This window comes from Seriola aureovittata, chromosome 5 (genome assembly GCF_021018895.1).
Source record: "Seriola aureovittata isolate HTS-2021-v1 ecotype China chromosome 5, ASM2101889v1, whole genome shotgun sequence".
Taxonomy (NCBI): Eukaryota; Metazoa; Chordata; class Actinopteri; order Carangiformes; family Carangidae; genus Seriola; species Seriola aureovittata.
Window position 1 is genome coordinate 20,463,413 of NC_079368.1, and position 17,072 is coordinate 20,480,484.

Here is a 17,072-nt window from a genome sequence, read left to right on the forward strand (position 1 = left end):
AAATTACTCTTACAAAGAGTGTCAGCTTGGAATTAGTCTTACAGACCCCCCTGTGCCTCTCCCCTGGTACTATTGGCCTTTCCTGTCTTTGCAATGCACAGTGCGACATGGTATGAGTACTTGGTTGCCTTCAGTTCACCTTGCTAAACTCTTCCACCCCTCTCCTCTACTCCTTGAAAAACCTCCAGTCTCTGTTCGGACTGATCTGGAGGTTTACCTGCTAATTCAGTTTGCTTAGGCTCTGAGTGGCTGCCAATCTTTGCAGCTCACACGTAAAAGGTCACAGGTCATGTTTGCAAGCATTTTTCTTTACCAATCACACGCTGAGGCCGCTATGCTCGAGGTATCAAAAATAGTTTGCTTTTGTACCTTAAGTACCTTAATTGCTTCCACGTTGGTCTATTTTAGTTTATTTTATGTGCATTTTTTAATAAAAGGCCCTTTTAGAAAGTAAATCCAGGGACTAATGCTCATTATTTATTCAGTAACTATGCATTCCCTCTGATACATCTAAAGATGATAAAATGTGCCATCTAACAGCTTGGTATCTCGGTGTTTTCCAGGACATTCTGCTCCTCTGCTGGGCGTACAAGCAGGAAGAGCGGCCCAGCTTCTCCAAGCTGGTAGATTTACTGGAAAAGTTGCCAAAACGGAACCGCCGCCTTTCCCACCCAGGGCACTTCTGGAAGTCAGCTGAGTATGTCAAATGAGTTAGGGACAAAACAAAACAAGCAAACAAATCAGCAACTATTAAAAATCACCCGCCATAACTCTACATAAATAACCCACCTCTTAAAGAATGCACTGAATCCAAAAGCCAGCCCAGTGATGAAAACTGCCCGTGCTGTGTGTATTTTCATGGAATGATGGCATGTGTGTGTACAGATAATTGACTGTCCAGCTTCTCAGAGCAGTCGGGACTCATATTTTCTTTGGTTTGATTTAAACCATACTGGATATCTTTCCTTTATCTTTTTTTTTTTTTTGTCTTTTACTATTGACTTGTTCCCTTCATAATATTTGATTCATTTCCTGGATGTTATCTTGCTTGTAACTTTCGACTGATCACTTCATCCTGGACTTAAAAAACAACAAAAAACAACAACAAAAAAAAAAAAACACGTTTGAGAACAAATGTAGATTTTTTTTCTCCATGTCTTTTTGTTTTGAATGAATGTAACTGTTGTACATCACGCATTGTATATTTTCATGACATCGTTTTGCCATTCCTTATGTCTGTCAGCTGTGTAGACCATTCTGTCGGTGTTACCTCATGGTCTCATTGTGTGGATGTCTGTACAGGTTACATGTTTGTCTCAAAAAGCTTTATTTAACTTAAAAAATGTCCTCTTATTTACACCGTACCATTTGAATGTGAAGAAGCCAGCGTCTCTGTTTGTGTGGGGGATGTGTTGGCACGGTTCTTTGATGGGAGACTGTTCTCTGATCAGCCTGCGCTTTGAATATTCCCTCTGAACATAATTGAGACGTTTGAACAATAACAGCCTCTGGAGAAAAAAGAAGCCGCTGGTCAGACCAGGACTCCCTCACTTGACGCTGTTCTGTGAAAACGCTGACACCTGAAATGTATCTCGTCAACTGTTGCAAAACTAATTACCCTTCAGAAATGCTACCACTGAGCCCCCCAACCCCCACCTCCCAGAAATAAATGTATATTATTTACTTTAAATCACTATTGATAGATACAGAATATAATAGATACTGATAAAAATCTAAAGCAACTGTATAGTCAGTGCAGTCATTTTAAGTTAATTCAATCGATACATGAACTTTGTAGACCCTAATCAGTGACAAAGTGTTTCTTTCTGAGTAGTGTACGAAACTGTTTTATGAAATAGTTTGAAACCGATTAAAGACCTGTTGCCAACGGGCCTGGGTCTGATGACAAGAGTGATTTTGGATCTGTACAGGAAAGAGAAGTTTTGGGATTCCTAGCTCAGTAATGATGTGACTGTTAGACACATAAAGGCAGAGCACATGACCTTTAAAAAAGGCAAACAAAAACTCTTGAGTCAAAGTAAACCTCAAGTTTGTTTTTGGCTTTTTAAAATTTGTTCGGAGTTGCTTAAAAGCAGTGTTGTAGTCACTTTGAGTTGAAACTCATCAAATTCAAATCTCATCCCATCTTGGATTTTTTATTTAACTTGTTTTCTTTTACTTCATTCTGTGCATTTTTGAGAATCGTTATATTTCCAAAACATTTAATCTAACAGGCAACACATTGTGAGTGAAGTTTAAAAATGAAGATTAACTCTTCCAAATCATTGCTAGCTACCCAAAGAAACTTTCCAATCATTAATTCAATTACTTTAATTAATAATTTACAAATAAGCTGTATAAAGGGATGTTCAGACTGAAAGCAAAGTGAATTTTAGAGGCAGTTCAGAGATGGATGTGAACGCTGGATTCAGTCTAGGTGGAGCTAATTAAAGCGAGACTGTGCAACTGTTGCTGAGGCTTCAAGAGACAGTTATGACAGATAACTTCTACCACTATGTTTAGCATTTACTTAAAATATCAAACTATTTCAAGAGAAGAGGAAGTGGAGAAGAGTCACAAGCTCAATGTCAGTGTTTAGCTAATGTTTGTCAGGATTAGCTAACGTTAGCCACCATAAACTACAGTCAGATCAAACTGTCGTAAAGTTACATAATCTTGCTTTAAGGAAAAGTAGGTTCATTCAAATAAAACATTTTCATCTTATTTTATGAAATTAGTTTACTGCGACAAGAGGAAGAGGACAGGCGTGGGTAATGCTAACTAGCTCTGTCTAACACGGATAAATGAAGCAAGGGGAAAATGTGCTTTGTGTTCAGTCTGAATGAACTTTAAAAATGAATTTTGTATAAGTTGTTCAGCAGACAATGACCATATGTCACTTCCTGCAACTTAATCAATTCTTGTTTTGATTATATCCACCATTTTCAGATGTTATACAGGTCGCCTGGTGAAGCACTGTAACTATACTTTTACACTCCAAACAGAAAATGCATTTCACTTACCATTCTGATAATTGGCATTCTGTAGATTTATTTTATTTATTTATTTTTGACTTGGAGATAACAGCCTTTGGTTTTGATTAATGTATTTAACAAAATAGACTTTGGTCTTGTCTTGGCTACTCCTGACTACAACACTGCTAAAAGGGTGACTGTGTAGGACAAATTAATCTTAAACTTGCCTTCTTGTTTTTATATATATCTTTAAAGATTTTATTTTCACAAAGTTAAAAAGTGAATTGACGTCTTGCATTACAAAGTTAAAGTAACAAGTAAGTAACTTCAATCTGGCTGAACTTTCCCTTTAACATATCAGAAAAAAGACATATCAGGATACTGAAGACAACCCCAGGCCATTTTCTACTTCACACTGTAAATCATAATATATTTTAAATGTATGTGTTAGAGATATAGCAAATCCGAGTCATATCATCATGAATTGGAAGTTGTGGCGTCATTCGAGCTGTATACTGCTTTTGACTCTCTCTAGCCACGTCGAATAGAGACAATCAAATCATGTTAAATAGCCATTTTCCACCTCATTATTTACACATCTGCCAGTGTTGGAAAATGCATACAAACAATCTGCTGCTGTTTTTTGGAGTCTGTCTGTCTATTTTGGAATTGCTGGGATTCAAATATTGTAAGTGAATCATTTATATTTGTACTGTTTACAACTTTCAAGTGCATGAGATGGACTATCAAAGATTGATTCTTGTTATGAAAAAAAAAATCCTTCAACACTATATATAAAAAGTATGTGAGCATTTTTCTGATGAACTGTTGTCCATTGAGCAGTTTGATCTCAATACCTAATGAAGTTTTACGTCAGGCTTTGCAAAACTTTTCAACAGCTTTGTTTGAGATTGTTTCAGTATATTTATAGATTATATAAATGATTAGACTAGCATTTAAATAAAAAAGAGTTACGACCTGTGCACATGCTAGAGTTGACAACCTGACTGGACAACAATCAAAGATCTAACATTAGTGCCAAGTGTACATAACAGATTGTAGACTATGTTTTATCGTCACTTGCCGTAATACCAATATTCCTTGTGAATCTTTTGACTTCTTTCTTTTGAATGTACAAATTGTGTTGTGTTTTTTGGTTGCTTTTGGTTTTTTTTTTTTGTTCATTTAAATTTCTTTTCCTCCATTTTCCTTCTACTTGCATAAGCATTGATGCTGTGTCGTTCTTTTCCCCTTGATTCCCGTCCTTGTATTGTAGATGATAGCTCCAAAAAGCTTGTATTTAATGATGCCTTATGGTCCATGGCTTAGTGATGAGTAGATTTTGATCACAAGCTCTTTTATTTGCACTCATCCTTTACAAAAGTGTATGACAATAAAAAGATGTTTTCATTTTGGACGTTTTCTGTTTCTTTTATGTCATCTTTTATCTTAGTCAACCCTTATCCATATTTTACTTTGGTTGAAATTTTTAACATCCTCACAGAGCAAATTTGGTGGTGAGTCAGTGCTTACTGCCTAAATAATTGTTTTAATCATTTATTATTACTCGTTAAGTAATTTTCTTTTGAAGTATAACTTTTGATGGTGCACACTCAAATTCTACTTAAAAGGGACTCTAATACTCCACCTAAAACATCTGTATTTTTAATTACCTGTAGGCTTGAGAGATGGCTGTTAAAAATCTACTACTTTAATTATTCACAGATATCAGTAGCTTTAAACAGTTTGAACTCATCACGCAGAAACAATGTGTTTCTATAGCAGAAAAAAACACGGAAGCATCTTAACCCTTAACATCCAGTTTTCCATTTTTAATCAGCTTTAAAGTTGTTAAAATCATCTTGCTCTACACTATTATACACTGCTCAAAAAAATGAAGGGATCACTTAATCATCACAGTATAACACCAAGTCAGTTAAACTTCAGGGATATCAATCTGTCCATTTAGGAAGCACGAGTGATTGTGAATCAGTTTCACCTGCTGTGGTGCAAATGAAAGTGACAACAGGTGAGATGGAGAGACAAAAGCAAGACAACCCCCAAACAGGGAATGGTTTTGCATGTGGTGGCCACAGACAGTTGCTCTCTCCTGCAAGTTGGATCAGCCTGTGATTTCAATTTTTTACTTTGATTTTTGGTGTGATTGTGAATCAGGCCCTCAGTGGGTTGATGATTTTGGTTTCTATTGACCGTTGTTACGTCATTTTGTTCTCAACAAGTTATACAATGTACGTCAGTGAAGATTTTCAACTTGAATAATTCGTTCATCAAGATCCGATGTGTGATATAAGTGTTCCCTTCATTTTTTTTGAGCAGTGTATATATTCTGTATCTGCTTGTTCTGGGTGTTTTTTTTTGAAGCCATACAATGTTTACAATGTTTAATCAAAGCTACATCATGGTTTAGATTTGGGACAGCGTTTGGCTTCACTGTATCGGTTTGACTGCCCCAAAGCCGACTGATGTTCATGCTTGATAACATTTGCCAAGATATACAAGATATACTGTTTCCCATTGTTTCTTATGCAGTGAGCAAATGACAATGCGAGCAGGCGCTCTGCAGCTCTCTGTGAAACAGTGACCTAAAAAGATAAATTTAGTCTCTATTAGCATATATTCCCAGCCGTCCACACCATGAGAAAACCCGGGGTGTCATCCTGCAGCAGTAAACAAAAAAACAATTAGATTGAAAATCTGCTTAAACTGGTTTCCTCTCATGAAACCTTATGAAAATAGGGTGAAAAAAATAAAAATGATGATCCTCAACAAATGTTGCCAAGGCTATTTAACATTTAACAACTTTTTACATTTAAATGTAGTTTTAAGTCTAAACAAGGAGGAATTAATATCAGTAAAGCTGTTTAAACACTTCAAATCCCCAAATCTTGTGTATTTCTGTCTATTGTCTTCTCTGTGAAAGAGCTGGTGTACTGACAGTGTGTGCACGTTTGTGTGTGTGTTTGATTGTTTGTGCGTGTGTGGCGTACAGTGTCAGACCTGTGACTCACTGGTTGAAGAAACAGACTGTTAGTGAGGGTAGAGAGCAGGAAAATTGAATGACAAATAAACAGATAGATGAGAGCTCTACCCATCTGCACAGCCAGTCCTCCTCCTCCTCTGTCCTCTTTTTCTTGTCTACCTCCACCTCTGAAGTCCAGCCTCGGCCGCTGAAGCGTAAAAAATCCACATCACCCAATCTCATGGAGGCTGAAGCCCATCAGACCATGAACGTTTGGGTTCTGTCGAGATTGTTAAAAGTGTTAAAACCTGATGAGGTTTAGTGCATTTCTTAAGTGCATAAAGATGTTTTAAAAAAAAACAAAAAAACAATAGATATAAATACATTCCCAGGCTGATTTTATAATGGATAATACAATAAATCTGTTTCATGATAAAATCCAAATTAATTTTATATCAATGAACACTGAAACCATGTGTGTGACTCCCTAACAAATCCCATGGAATCAATACATCTGGTGGCTCCAGATGTTCGTGTACTCATGTACGAACTGTGCTGAGATAATTTAAGCTCCCAGGATTTATAGTTACAACTGTGGTTATATAATAATTGCAGGTGAAATGAAAACAAGAAGAAAAAAGCAGAGGAGCTTCTGAAAACAGCTCCATTCAAAATGAGAAAGAAACAAAGAATGAAAAGAAAGGAAAGCCGAATATGAGTCCAAAGACACCAATTGATGCGGATCACATAAAGAAAAATAATTCAGCCACAAGCAAAATATGTTGTAAGCCATCCACAAAATAATTCCCTATGATATTTCTTTATGTTTGTCCTGATGTTTGCATGTGACTTTTGGTTGATACCTTTTTTTTTATCTATTCATGATATTTTGTCCTTAGTAGCCATTTTTCATTTAATCCATTTTTTGATCGTTGTACGCCCTGATTATAAAGGAAAAATATGAAAGCAACAAGGATGCAGGTAATAAAATTGCATTTCCGAATGCTGACATGTTTGTGGCTACCTGTGGTCCAGTTCCACTCAGTCTCAGTCAGGTTGCTTAGAGAAGATGTACAACGCAAGTGACTCAAGAAAATTCTGAACAATGGAAATTCAATAGCTGTGTCCCAATTCAGGGCCCGCATCCTTCGGAGGACGCGGTCTAATGTAACCGAATTAGTCTACAGAGGGTTTTTGCTGTGCATCACCAGCTGTGCCCGCCCTTACCACAAGGTTGATTGGTGTCGCCTAGCAACCTTGACAATATGTTGAAACCCAACACTTACATTTCAGAGTGTAATCCTTGGGCTCGCTGTCGGTGTTGTCTGCTTTCATTGCCAGCGTGCAATCAATCATGGGATGGGATCACGAAGGATCCCCCCGTTAGATTCTATGTAAGGCCACATTTCTTGGGCACCTTTTTAAAGGAGCCTTCGAAATGGGACAGCCTAGTCACGCCGCTGTGACGTCATCGGTCATCGGTCATCGGTCATCAAATGCAGCAGCTGAAGGATGAAGCCCCTGAATTGGGACACAGCTAATGTGTCATTTTTTCTGTAATTTCCACTTGTGGCCACAGTGGTCACTGTCCAGCACATGTAACATAGTCTCACTTTAATAGTAGATAGATATTGCCATGTAACTGACATACCTGAATCAGTTTGCTAACTTGTGACTTTTTGTAACTTGTGCTACTGTTGTCCCAGGTAAATATTTCAATGATTTGTTTCACAAAAGTAAAACACGAACCTAAGCAGTTGACAGGTTTGTTGCTATGGTCCCGTCCCATTACACTCAGTCTCAGTCAGGTTGCTTAGAGATGTCCAGCAAACATCTCACCTTCATAGTGACTTTATTTTTGTTTCAATTAGGACTTTTTTTGTTGCAGTTCTGCAGTTGGCCACTGGGACAAAATGGCAGCAAGGCTGGCTTTGCACAACTTTAACCAGCTCTCCTAGTACATCTATTGAATCTAGTGATTGGCAGATATTCTCTTTCTTACTATATCTGTTGCTCTCTCTCCGCCCACATGTACAGTGCTGTAACAACCCACAACTGAGTGCCAACAAGTTCTCCTGAAGATTTTTAATGAGGTATTCTGGGAAAAGTAGGGAATCACTATGTCATGTCACGTGGTAGGAGAGACACCTAACAAAATCTAATCATAGCATCACATTAGTGAATAAATCCTAGTTTGCATCAAACATCACAAACCCAAGACGAGTTCCTTCCTCCTGTAGGCCCTTGGTTAAATGAATGAGCCTAATTAGATCAATTCAACATTCACCTTCACAGACACGATGCAGGTCTATAAAAGCACAAAGTATATGTCTTTGAAAGTAGCCGATTTAGAGCGGCAGATTAGCTCTGCCACATAGCCTCTAAGGACTGTGGGGTTCTCTTTATTCATTTAAAGACACCCACGTGGCTTATGATGCTGGAGATGTATTTCATTAGAGCAGGTTTTTGGAAGACAGACAGAGAAAGAGAAAGAGAGCAGAGGCGCTACTATAAAGGGGGATGTCCTAAAGGTTTGGCTTTACTGAGCCCAAAGCTGTGCCAGTTAGCTAACGCTTATTAGGCCTCGAGGCTAAGAAACATCCTGGCAAAACCTGTATGTACATCGCAGTAAGTCCCACGCAGCTGTTGGCTTGATTCAGTGAGAAAATAAATGCAACACTAATGCGAGAAATACAGTTAGAACAGAAGTTAATGACATTTAAATGCACAAAAATTTCAGCTCTCTTAAAAGTATGTGGTAAATGTCACCACTTTGCATCGACTATTCAACCATCTTTGCATGGGTAGAATCATCCTATAAAAAGCATAGATGGCAAATCCGCAACCAACAGTGGCCTCAAATGGCTAGAATGCTTTGCTGCCACTCACTATGTTGTGATTTAAAAGGTGTGACCATGGATGTAGTATGAGAACTGGATGTTCAAAGATGGCATCTATTCACTCCAAAGGTAGATGCTCTTTTGGTACATGAGCTAAAAAAAAAAAAAAAATAGTTGTTTCTCTTGATTGCTGGCTTATGTTTTACCACTACAAATGTGCATTAGTGTCATTAGTTTCCCTGAACCTGCCAGCTCATACATTAAGATGTTCCATAAAAAGATTTTTTAGCTTTTGAGAATGCTTCAAAAATATTACTTCTTCATGGTTTAAGAACAAGTAATTATCTTGTTTGCCAATGAAGACATCCTGACAATGGTTTTAGATACAAGCCTTTAAAAAGCAGACTGTAACATTTAAGAGAAGAAATTCCTTTTTTTTTTTTTTTCAAAGAATAAGAAGTTGAAAAAATAAGCAATAACATGCACTCTTGCTCAATTCAGAACAGTCAGGGATTTTGCTGATGAAGCTTTAAATAAGGCAGAGTCACGCCTGAAATTGGCACAGCAAAACTTATGTTCGCAGCTTTGTGAAAGATGTGGTTCTAAGGCTTTGGAAATTGTAGGGATTACTTACAGAACTAGTTGGTGAACTACTGTAGCAGGTGAGCTAACCACTAATACAGCAAGGTTTTTTCTATTTTCCCTGCTATGGTCTGCTTGCTTTACTGTCATTTAGCTCCTTAGCTTGTTAGCTTGTTGGACTATAAAGTCACAGTTCATTCAAAAGACATATTTGTACCATTCTTCGAGGAGGGTGGCATAAGGTGGATTGTTCAACACCACTAAAAAGCTAAGCTACCTTTTTGCACTTGGACTTTCCAGCTCTCCGTACCTTCAAAGGTCAGCACTGGAAAGACGACTTGCTACTGGTCAATGACAAAAATAAATGTGTCAGAGTTTAACAACGTTTGAAATTTGAAATGCTGACATGACCAGGCCTTTAAACTGGAATGACCAGTAGCTAATAGTCACAAACTTTTGATAGAGACTGCAGTATAACTGTCACACATTAATCGGTTTGATAACTTTGTGACTTTTTGTAGCTTGTGCTAATATTAGCCTACGATTTGGCATGTCACAGGTAAATATTTCATTGTTTTAATCACAAAAGTAAAACACAAACATAAGCAGTTGACAGGTTTGCTGCTACCTGTGATCCCATTCCTCTCAGTCTCAGTCAGATTTCTTAAAGATGTCAAGCAAACGTTACATAAGGTGAGTTTCCATTAACCTGCTTAATGCACAACTTAAAAAGGAGTAATGGAAACACACGAATTTCAAAAAAACTCTAAAATCTTGCAAAAAAATTTTCATTTTCAATCACGTAAGGGGGTTTTTCAGACTATTCAACAGAGCAATATTTCCCAAAAATTAAATGGAAACACTTTTTCGCCATATCATGCTCCAGGGATCCAGTTCCAACCAAGAGGCACACAGCTGGAAATCCTTTAGTCACATTTAGTTGGAATGATTTTGCACTATATTCATAATATATCTCAGTGGAAACACAGACCACTCGGAATTGGGTTTTTGTCAACTTTTGTAAAAAACGCTTCAATGTTGCAAAAAACTGCAATGGAAACTCGGCTATAGTCTCACTTTAATAGTGACGTTTCTTTTCTTTTTAATAAGGAATGTTTTGTTGCAGTTCTGCAGTTGGCCACTGGGACAAAATGGCAGCAAGACTGACTGCCCAACTTTAACCGGCTCTCCTAGTGACTCGCATATTTTTCCTCTCTTGCGCTTTCTATGCTATATCTGTTGCTCTCTCTGCCTACATGTACAGTGCTGTAACAACCCACAACTGAGTGCAAACAAGTTCTCCTGCAGTTGATAGGTTTGTTGCTATGGTCCCGTCCCATTTCACTCAGTCTCAGTCAGGTTGCTTAGAGATGTCAGGCAAACGTTGTATTCTCACTTTAATAGTGACTTTGTTTTGTTTTTTTGTTTTAATTAGGACTTTTTTTGTTGCAGTTCTGCAGTTGGCCACTGGGACAAAATGGCAGCAAGGCTGGCTTTGCACAACTTTAACCAGCTCTCCTAGTACATCTATTGAATCTAGTGATTGGCAGATATTCTCTTTCTTACTATATCTGTTGCTCTCTCTCCGCCCACATGTACAGTGCTGTAACAACCCACAACTGAGTGCCAACAAGTTCTCCTGAAGATTTTTAATGAGGTATTCTGGGAAAAGTAGGGAATCACTATGTCATGTCACGTGGTAGGAGAGACACCTAACAAAATCTAATCATAGCATCACATTAGTGAATAAATCCTAGTTTGCATCAAACATCACAAACCCAAGACGAGTTCCTTCCTCCTGTAGGCCCTTGGTTAAATGAATGAGCCTAATTAGATGAATTCAATATTCACCTTCACAGACACGATGCAGGTCCATAAAAGCACAAAGTATATGTCTTTGAAAGTAGCCGATTTAGAGCGGCAGATTAGCTCTGCCACATAGCCTCTAAGGACTGTGGGGTTCTCTTTATTCATTTAAAGACACCCACGTGGCTTATGATGCTGGAGATGTGTTTCATTAGAGCAGGTTTTTGGAAGACAGACAGAGAAAGAGAGAGAGAGCAGAGGCGCTACTATGAAAGGGGATGTCCTAAAGGTTCGGCTTTACTGAGCCCAAAGCCGTGCCAGTAAGGTAACGCTTGTTAGGCCTCGAGGCTAAGAAACATCCTGGTAACACCTGTATGTACATCGCAGTAAGTCCCACGCAGCTGTTGGCTTGATTCAGTGAGAAAATAAATGCAATACTAATACGAGAAATACTGTTGATATTTAATCAGGTGGAAATGTCTTACTGCCTGAATAATTACAACCAGCAAGGCAGCCTGGCTAACATATCTGGGAAGGAAGATTTTGGCGGTCAAGCTGTGGTGATTTCACATCATGCTCAAGAGCCTGCGAGTGGTTGACTGTCTGACAACCACTTGGCAAACCAACACTGGTTTGAACTGTACATCCCAAAAATAAATCTTACATAATGCAAGAGGATGGAGGATGTGACCCTGTCTTCCCCTCCAGCAGGCCCTATGCTGGCCCATCTGGCAGATAATGTGCAACGACAGTGCCACTCAGACTCGTTAAGACCCATTGTGGTTTTCCTGGATGCAAAGTTTTGTTTTTGAATATTATAAATGTCTTAAAGCTTGTCCAGATTTAGCCTTTTCTTAATTTTGATAATTAATGCAACTGTATTTACTGTATGTCCATTTCTTTGTTGCAATTATGTCAAAGTCATATGAGCAATTTGGATTTTTGGTGATGTGTCATTGGTGAGTTAATGCTGCAGGCCTCCTTGTATGGCTATGTTCAGACAGCAGGCTAATATAACTAGATTTTTAAAATATTAACGTCATATGTTCATCAATCAAAGGAAGTTTAGAAACATCATCTTGATTATGAGGCTATTTACTAAAATTTTAAATGAGCTATTTGGAAGTTTTGCTATCGCTACATAGCCAACATTAGCATTAGCAGCAGTTTACTTACCAGTCTATAAGAAACTTTGTAAGTTTAGCATCAAACTTCACTCCTTCACTGTTTCCAGCAGTAGAAAACAATGCCAATATTAACTTTTGTCTCTATCATATCTTTTTTTTCTACTGAAGTTAGCATGCTAACCAGCTGGCTCACTTTCCGATAGCAACTCACTGTAGCCTCCAATGTGCCCTGAAGCTGCTCAGAGGGCGTATTACAACCTCTTGGTTGATGATGGTTGAAGCTCTTGTCAAGCGACAATTACCTCCACCCACTTCCATCAAGGAACCACATTCGGCAGCAGAGAAAACTTACAAACAGTCTCTTTAAAGGAACAGTTCCACATTTTGGTAAATACTCTTATTTGCATTCTCACAGAGAGTTACCCTACAAGAGAAGATCAATATCTTTCTCAGTAATTATATGGATACAACCAGGAGCCTGTTAGCTTCGCTTAGTATAGGGACTGGAAACATAAAATAACTGGAAATAACTCAGCTGGCTCTGTCCAAAGGAGTAAAAATGACAAATTGTGGTTTTATTGTATACTATTATAACTATTTATTGCCAAACTGTTTCTTGTCCAGGCAAAGTCACCTCATGGTTATATTGTGAAATTGTAGTTGTCAAACAACCAGCAGAAACAAATGTGATTGACAGTGCTGGCAATGTAGCCACCCCCAACCCCCTCAACTGTCATCAGATTTTGATTCAACTGTTGCCAAACTTTGATTGGTACACAGTAGTACCACTCAGAAGAGCTCACTAAATAAAACAAACAACATAGAAATCTCTCATGTGAAATAACCAGAACGGTTCTAACTTTGGCAGAAAAAGGTTTCATGTGGTTTGACAAATCATTTTCTGTAATGGTGACATGCTGCAAAAGGTTGGAAACATGCTAGAAATACGTGTTATTGTCATTTATCATAACAGTGGCAATATTTTAATCTCACAGTGCAGAACATGTTCATGCATTCATTTCCACCGTAGTTTTTCCCTTCACCGCTGTCTTTTTTTAAAAGAACACCTGAGGTACAATATTGGGATGCCTTTTAAATTTGATGTCATGTGCTCTGCATTGATGGTGTCTGAACATAGTCCCTTAACAGTGTGGTGTCCTGCAGGGCTGTGTGTTAAGACGCCTCAAATTTAATGATGTTTCTGTTTTCCTTCCCTTCCCCTTCCTGCTCCAGGCTGTAACGGAGGCATCGATGGGACTGTGTCTTTGCGTGAAGCTCGTCCTCAGCTCTGCTAACATCTGCTCCACCACCCGCCTGCCCTGCCACCCACCTACCCACCCACTGTGCCTCCTCTCTTGCCCCACCCTGCTTCCACAACCCCCTACCTTTCCTGCTCCTCCTCCTCCTTGCTCCAGCTCTGACACATACACGTTTCCCCTAACGCCTGATTGGACCCTTTAGCGGTCAGTGTTGGCCCATTTTGCCAAGACTGGGTGACAAAACACACCGCAGACTTTCAAACAGAGAGGCCTTTCTCCGCTCTATGCCTGAAGCCCTTCTCCCAAAACAACACCCTCGTCTTTCTGTTGAGGAATTTCAACATGCGTACACCACCATTCATGTCACGCTGCAACTCATCTTCAGCTGCAAACATGTTTTTTAATGCCATGATTGTGCAACATATCATTCTCAGCTTTGTAGCCCCTGAGACACATTTTCACAACAGCTCAGCCCGCACATCTGTTAGCTACAACATCTGGAGTGTACAAATTATGCAAAGTTGTCATTTGGACACATTTTGAGAGTGGGCTGGATTACCACAGGCGGTCATTTTGGTTGCCGTCCCTTGAAGACTTTATTTCTCCACAATGTCAAGTAGGAAGCTTTCTTTCCCAGAAAGTAGCATTTAATCATTTAGTTTATCTGAAAACTTAAAAATCACCAAATTTGGAGATTTATAGTTTGCGTTGGACAGTGAAGCATGGCCACTGTGCTTCAAAATGTGTATTTCTATGACAGCAAGTACAGTTTACAAATCAATTAATTACATATACATTATTTTCTACTGCACCACTGCATACATAACGAGAATAGTCCCAGAGCACAACATGCAATTCTCCTAGAAATTATGATAATATACAATCATGTAGCGCTTCATTCACTCAAAAACATTGCCTATGAACATATCTCGGGCAAGCTAGCCCTTACATTTCATACCAAGTAACTGGGAAAACAAGTTAGTATATTAAAGGAGCTATTTGTAAATTTGCTATTGCAACATAGCCAGCTTTAACATTGAAAGCATTTCACCACTCTAAAAGAAATGTTGTGAGTTCAGCATCAAACTTCATTCCTTTACTCGCAGCAGAGAAAACTCACAAATAGCTCCTTTAATGTAATTTCTACATGAGCCTCGTGACATGACAACAGTTTGAACATCAAACAGTTATGTGAATGCCACAAATTATACACAGCTGCACAGGCATTCACATCTGCAAGCTGCCCAGCACGTCAGCGGACTTCTACTGGTGGCCACTGAGCAGCTGCATCTGTGCGGTCAGTGGGTTAAGTGCCTTGCTCGAGGGCATCTCAGCAGCGGCGGTTATTAAGGAAATAAGGGATTTGTTTGTTTGTTGATGATCCCAGGATTTGAACCAGTTTAAGGAGCGTTTCGTGCCCCACAATGCTCCCTAAAAACCAACATTTCACCACATGTAGTAGGCTATTATACTGAAGTCATGTCGTCAGTCATCGTTACTTTGTTTCACAGAGACACAAAACTGCAACAAGGCTGTTTATGTCACATCGGTTTTAAAATCTGAATGTGGTTCCTCAACTCCACTGGGGAAGCTTGAGCAAGTCATCACTCTCGAAAATGCAGGTGGAGTGAATCAAACCTTCCAAAGAGAATATCTCAGTCTAATTTATTCTATTACATGGTCTGCTAACTTAGAAATCAGCACCGCCATTTGTCTGGACCGACAAATTAAGCCCTTCCCAGTGAGTGAAGTAAAATGAAATGAATTCTAAAAACTCACTACCCGCCACATGAATGTTAAAACATCTCTACTGATATTCAGCATCCAGTGAGAATGAATGTTCTCTTTTTCTCTGACGAATTTGCTTCTAGAATATTAAATCTCCAGGTGACTAGAGACATTTTTGGTATTTGACAGTGTACATGCTCTCTGAGCAAATTACACAGTCACTAAAATACTGATGATTGGAATATTTGTATGTGTATGTGTTTGTGCGAGTCAGTGAGCTAATAGATTATTCAAACCCTTCCCCTACACCTGTAAGTGTCTAATGACCTCATGGCTATGCAATACTTAAGGGTAAAGGTGAATATTTTACTACAGTGATTAAAGAGACTTAACTAATTATCCGTGATAGTTTTGATGCATTTTAATACACCTGCAACTTTTACATAAATTTGAAGGGCATGTTTTGATTTATTTAGGGAACATATTTCCCATTGAGGTCTGATTGTGATTTGCTAATCAAGGCGAAGTGTTAAACATTCAACCTACCTGTACACTCTTTGACGAGAGCGCTTGAAGCTCCGCTGCTGTAAATTTGACGGAGGCAGCCTGTAAATAAGGATTCAGGGTTGGCCTGTAGCGCTCAATTAACATCCACAGTCACTACATATGATTTAATGCATCTTCAATGTAGATTTTGCATCTATTTGATACAATGGCTACTTACATGCACACAATAATGCATTTATTACCAGTAAGGAGAGCAAAGTATGGGTTCGATTAAGGGATTGACAGGGCTTCATACTATGACAACTCCAGTTAATAACACCATTTACATGAGTCATGTAAACTACTCTCGTGTGAATGCTGCTATTCACCTTTAAAATTAAAACAGAAAATTCAGAAAATTCAGAATTTCTCATTCAGAATGAACAAGACTCAATCAAATCATATGAAAGACAGTGATTCTTTTTAAACGGGCAATGTCAGGCAGAGCACGCGATACAAAAACGAGAGAGGTATTTGAGTCATGTGCATGTGTGTGTTCTGCCTGCAGCTTTATAGACTCCTGCTACACACTGTTTTGGTTTTAAATCTGCAGTCTGGCCATTTAGAGGAATGACAACTATTATACTTCACATGTGTCGCTGGCATTCAAGGATAAGTCTGATGATATTCTATATTTTTGTCTTATTGTCAGCAAATCCCATGAAAAGACCGTAGCAAACAGTGTGTTAATCCATCAAAACTCAATACATCCTGTCTTCCCTGCTCTGTCTGTTGCACTCAGCCCCACAAGCCCACTGGCTCCTACCAAAGAAGCTAATCTTAAATAACTGGTCCAAATATACAGTTTCTTTTTTTTTTTCTCATTAAACCAGCTGGTTTTTAATGACAGTTGCTCAAGCTTGTGTTGGGAATTATTTTTTAGCAGGGGATAAATACCACTGACAGCAGGATGGGTGCATGTGGGACTGACTCGAAACAAGTACAAAGGTGTGGCTCATTGAAATGTGTTGTCAATGGAGATCTATGGCACAGATGTTTTTTTTTTTTTAAATTATAGCGCGTAATCACATAAGCTTTACTGTAGCTTTCTGTTAGCTATATGTGTATATGACGTGAGTACTCCAAGGTAAAACTACTGCAGTCTAATACAACAGTGCTGTAATAAATCCTACCATGTAGCAGAGAGGCACTTCTGTTATTTAGCCTGTTCTGTCATGAATGGAGAAGACAATAGAAACACCTGTCAGTATAACACAACACAATTGAAT

At 38.6% G+C, this 17,072-nt stretch overlaps 1 protein-coding gene across 1 annotated transcript in view; it reads left to right on the forward strand.

Annotated features, from left to right (window-relative positions):
• ksr2 (kinase suppressor of ras 2) overlaps positions 1-4,392 on the forward strand; it is a 96,450-nt gene extending 92,058 nt beyond the window's left edge. The window contains 1 exon segment of the mRNA XM_056376087.1: positions 564-4,392. Within this exon segment, the coding sequence (XP_056232062.1) occupies positions 564-710 (147 nt within the window). The 3' untranslated portion in view covers positions 711-4,392.
• Positions 4,393-17,072: the final 12,680 nt, after the last annotated feature.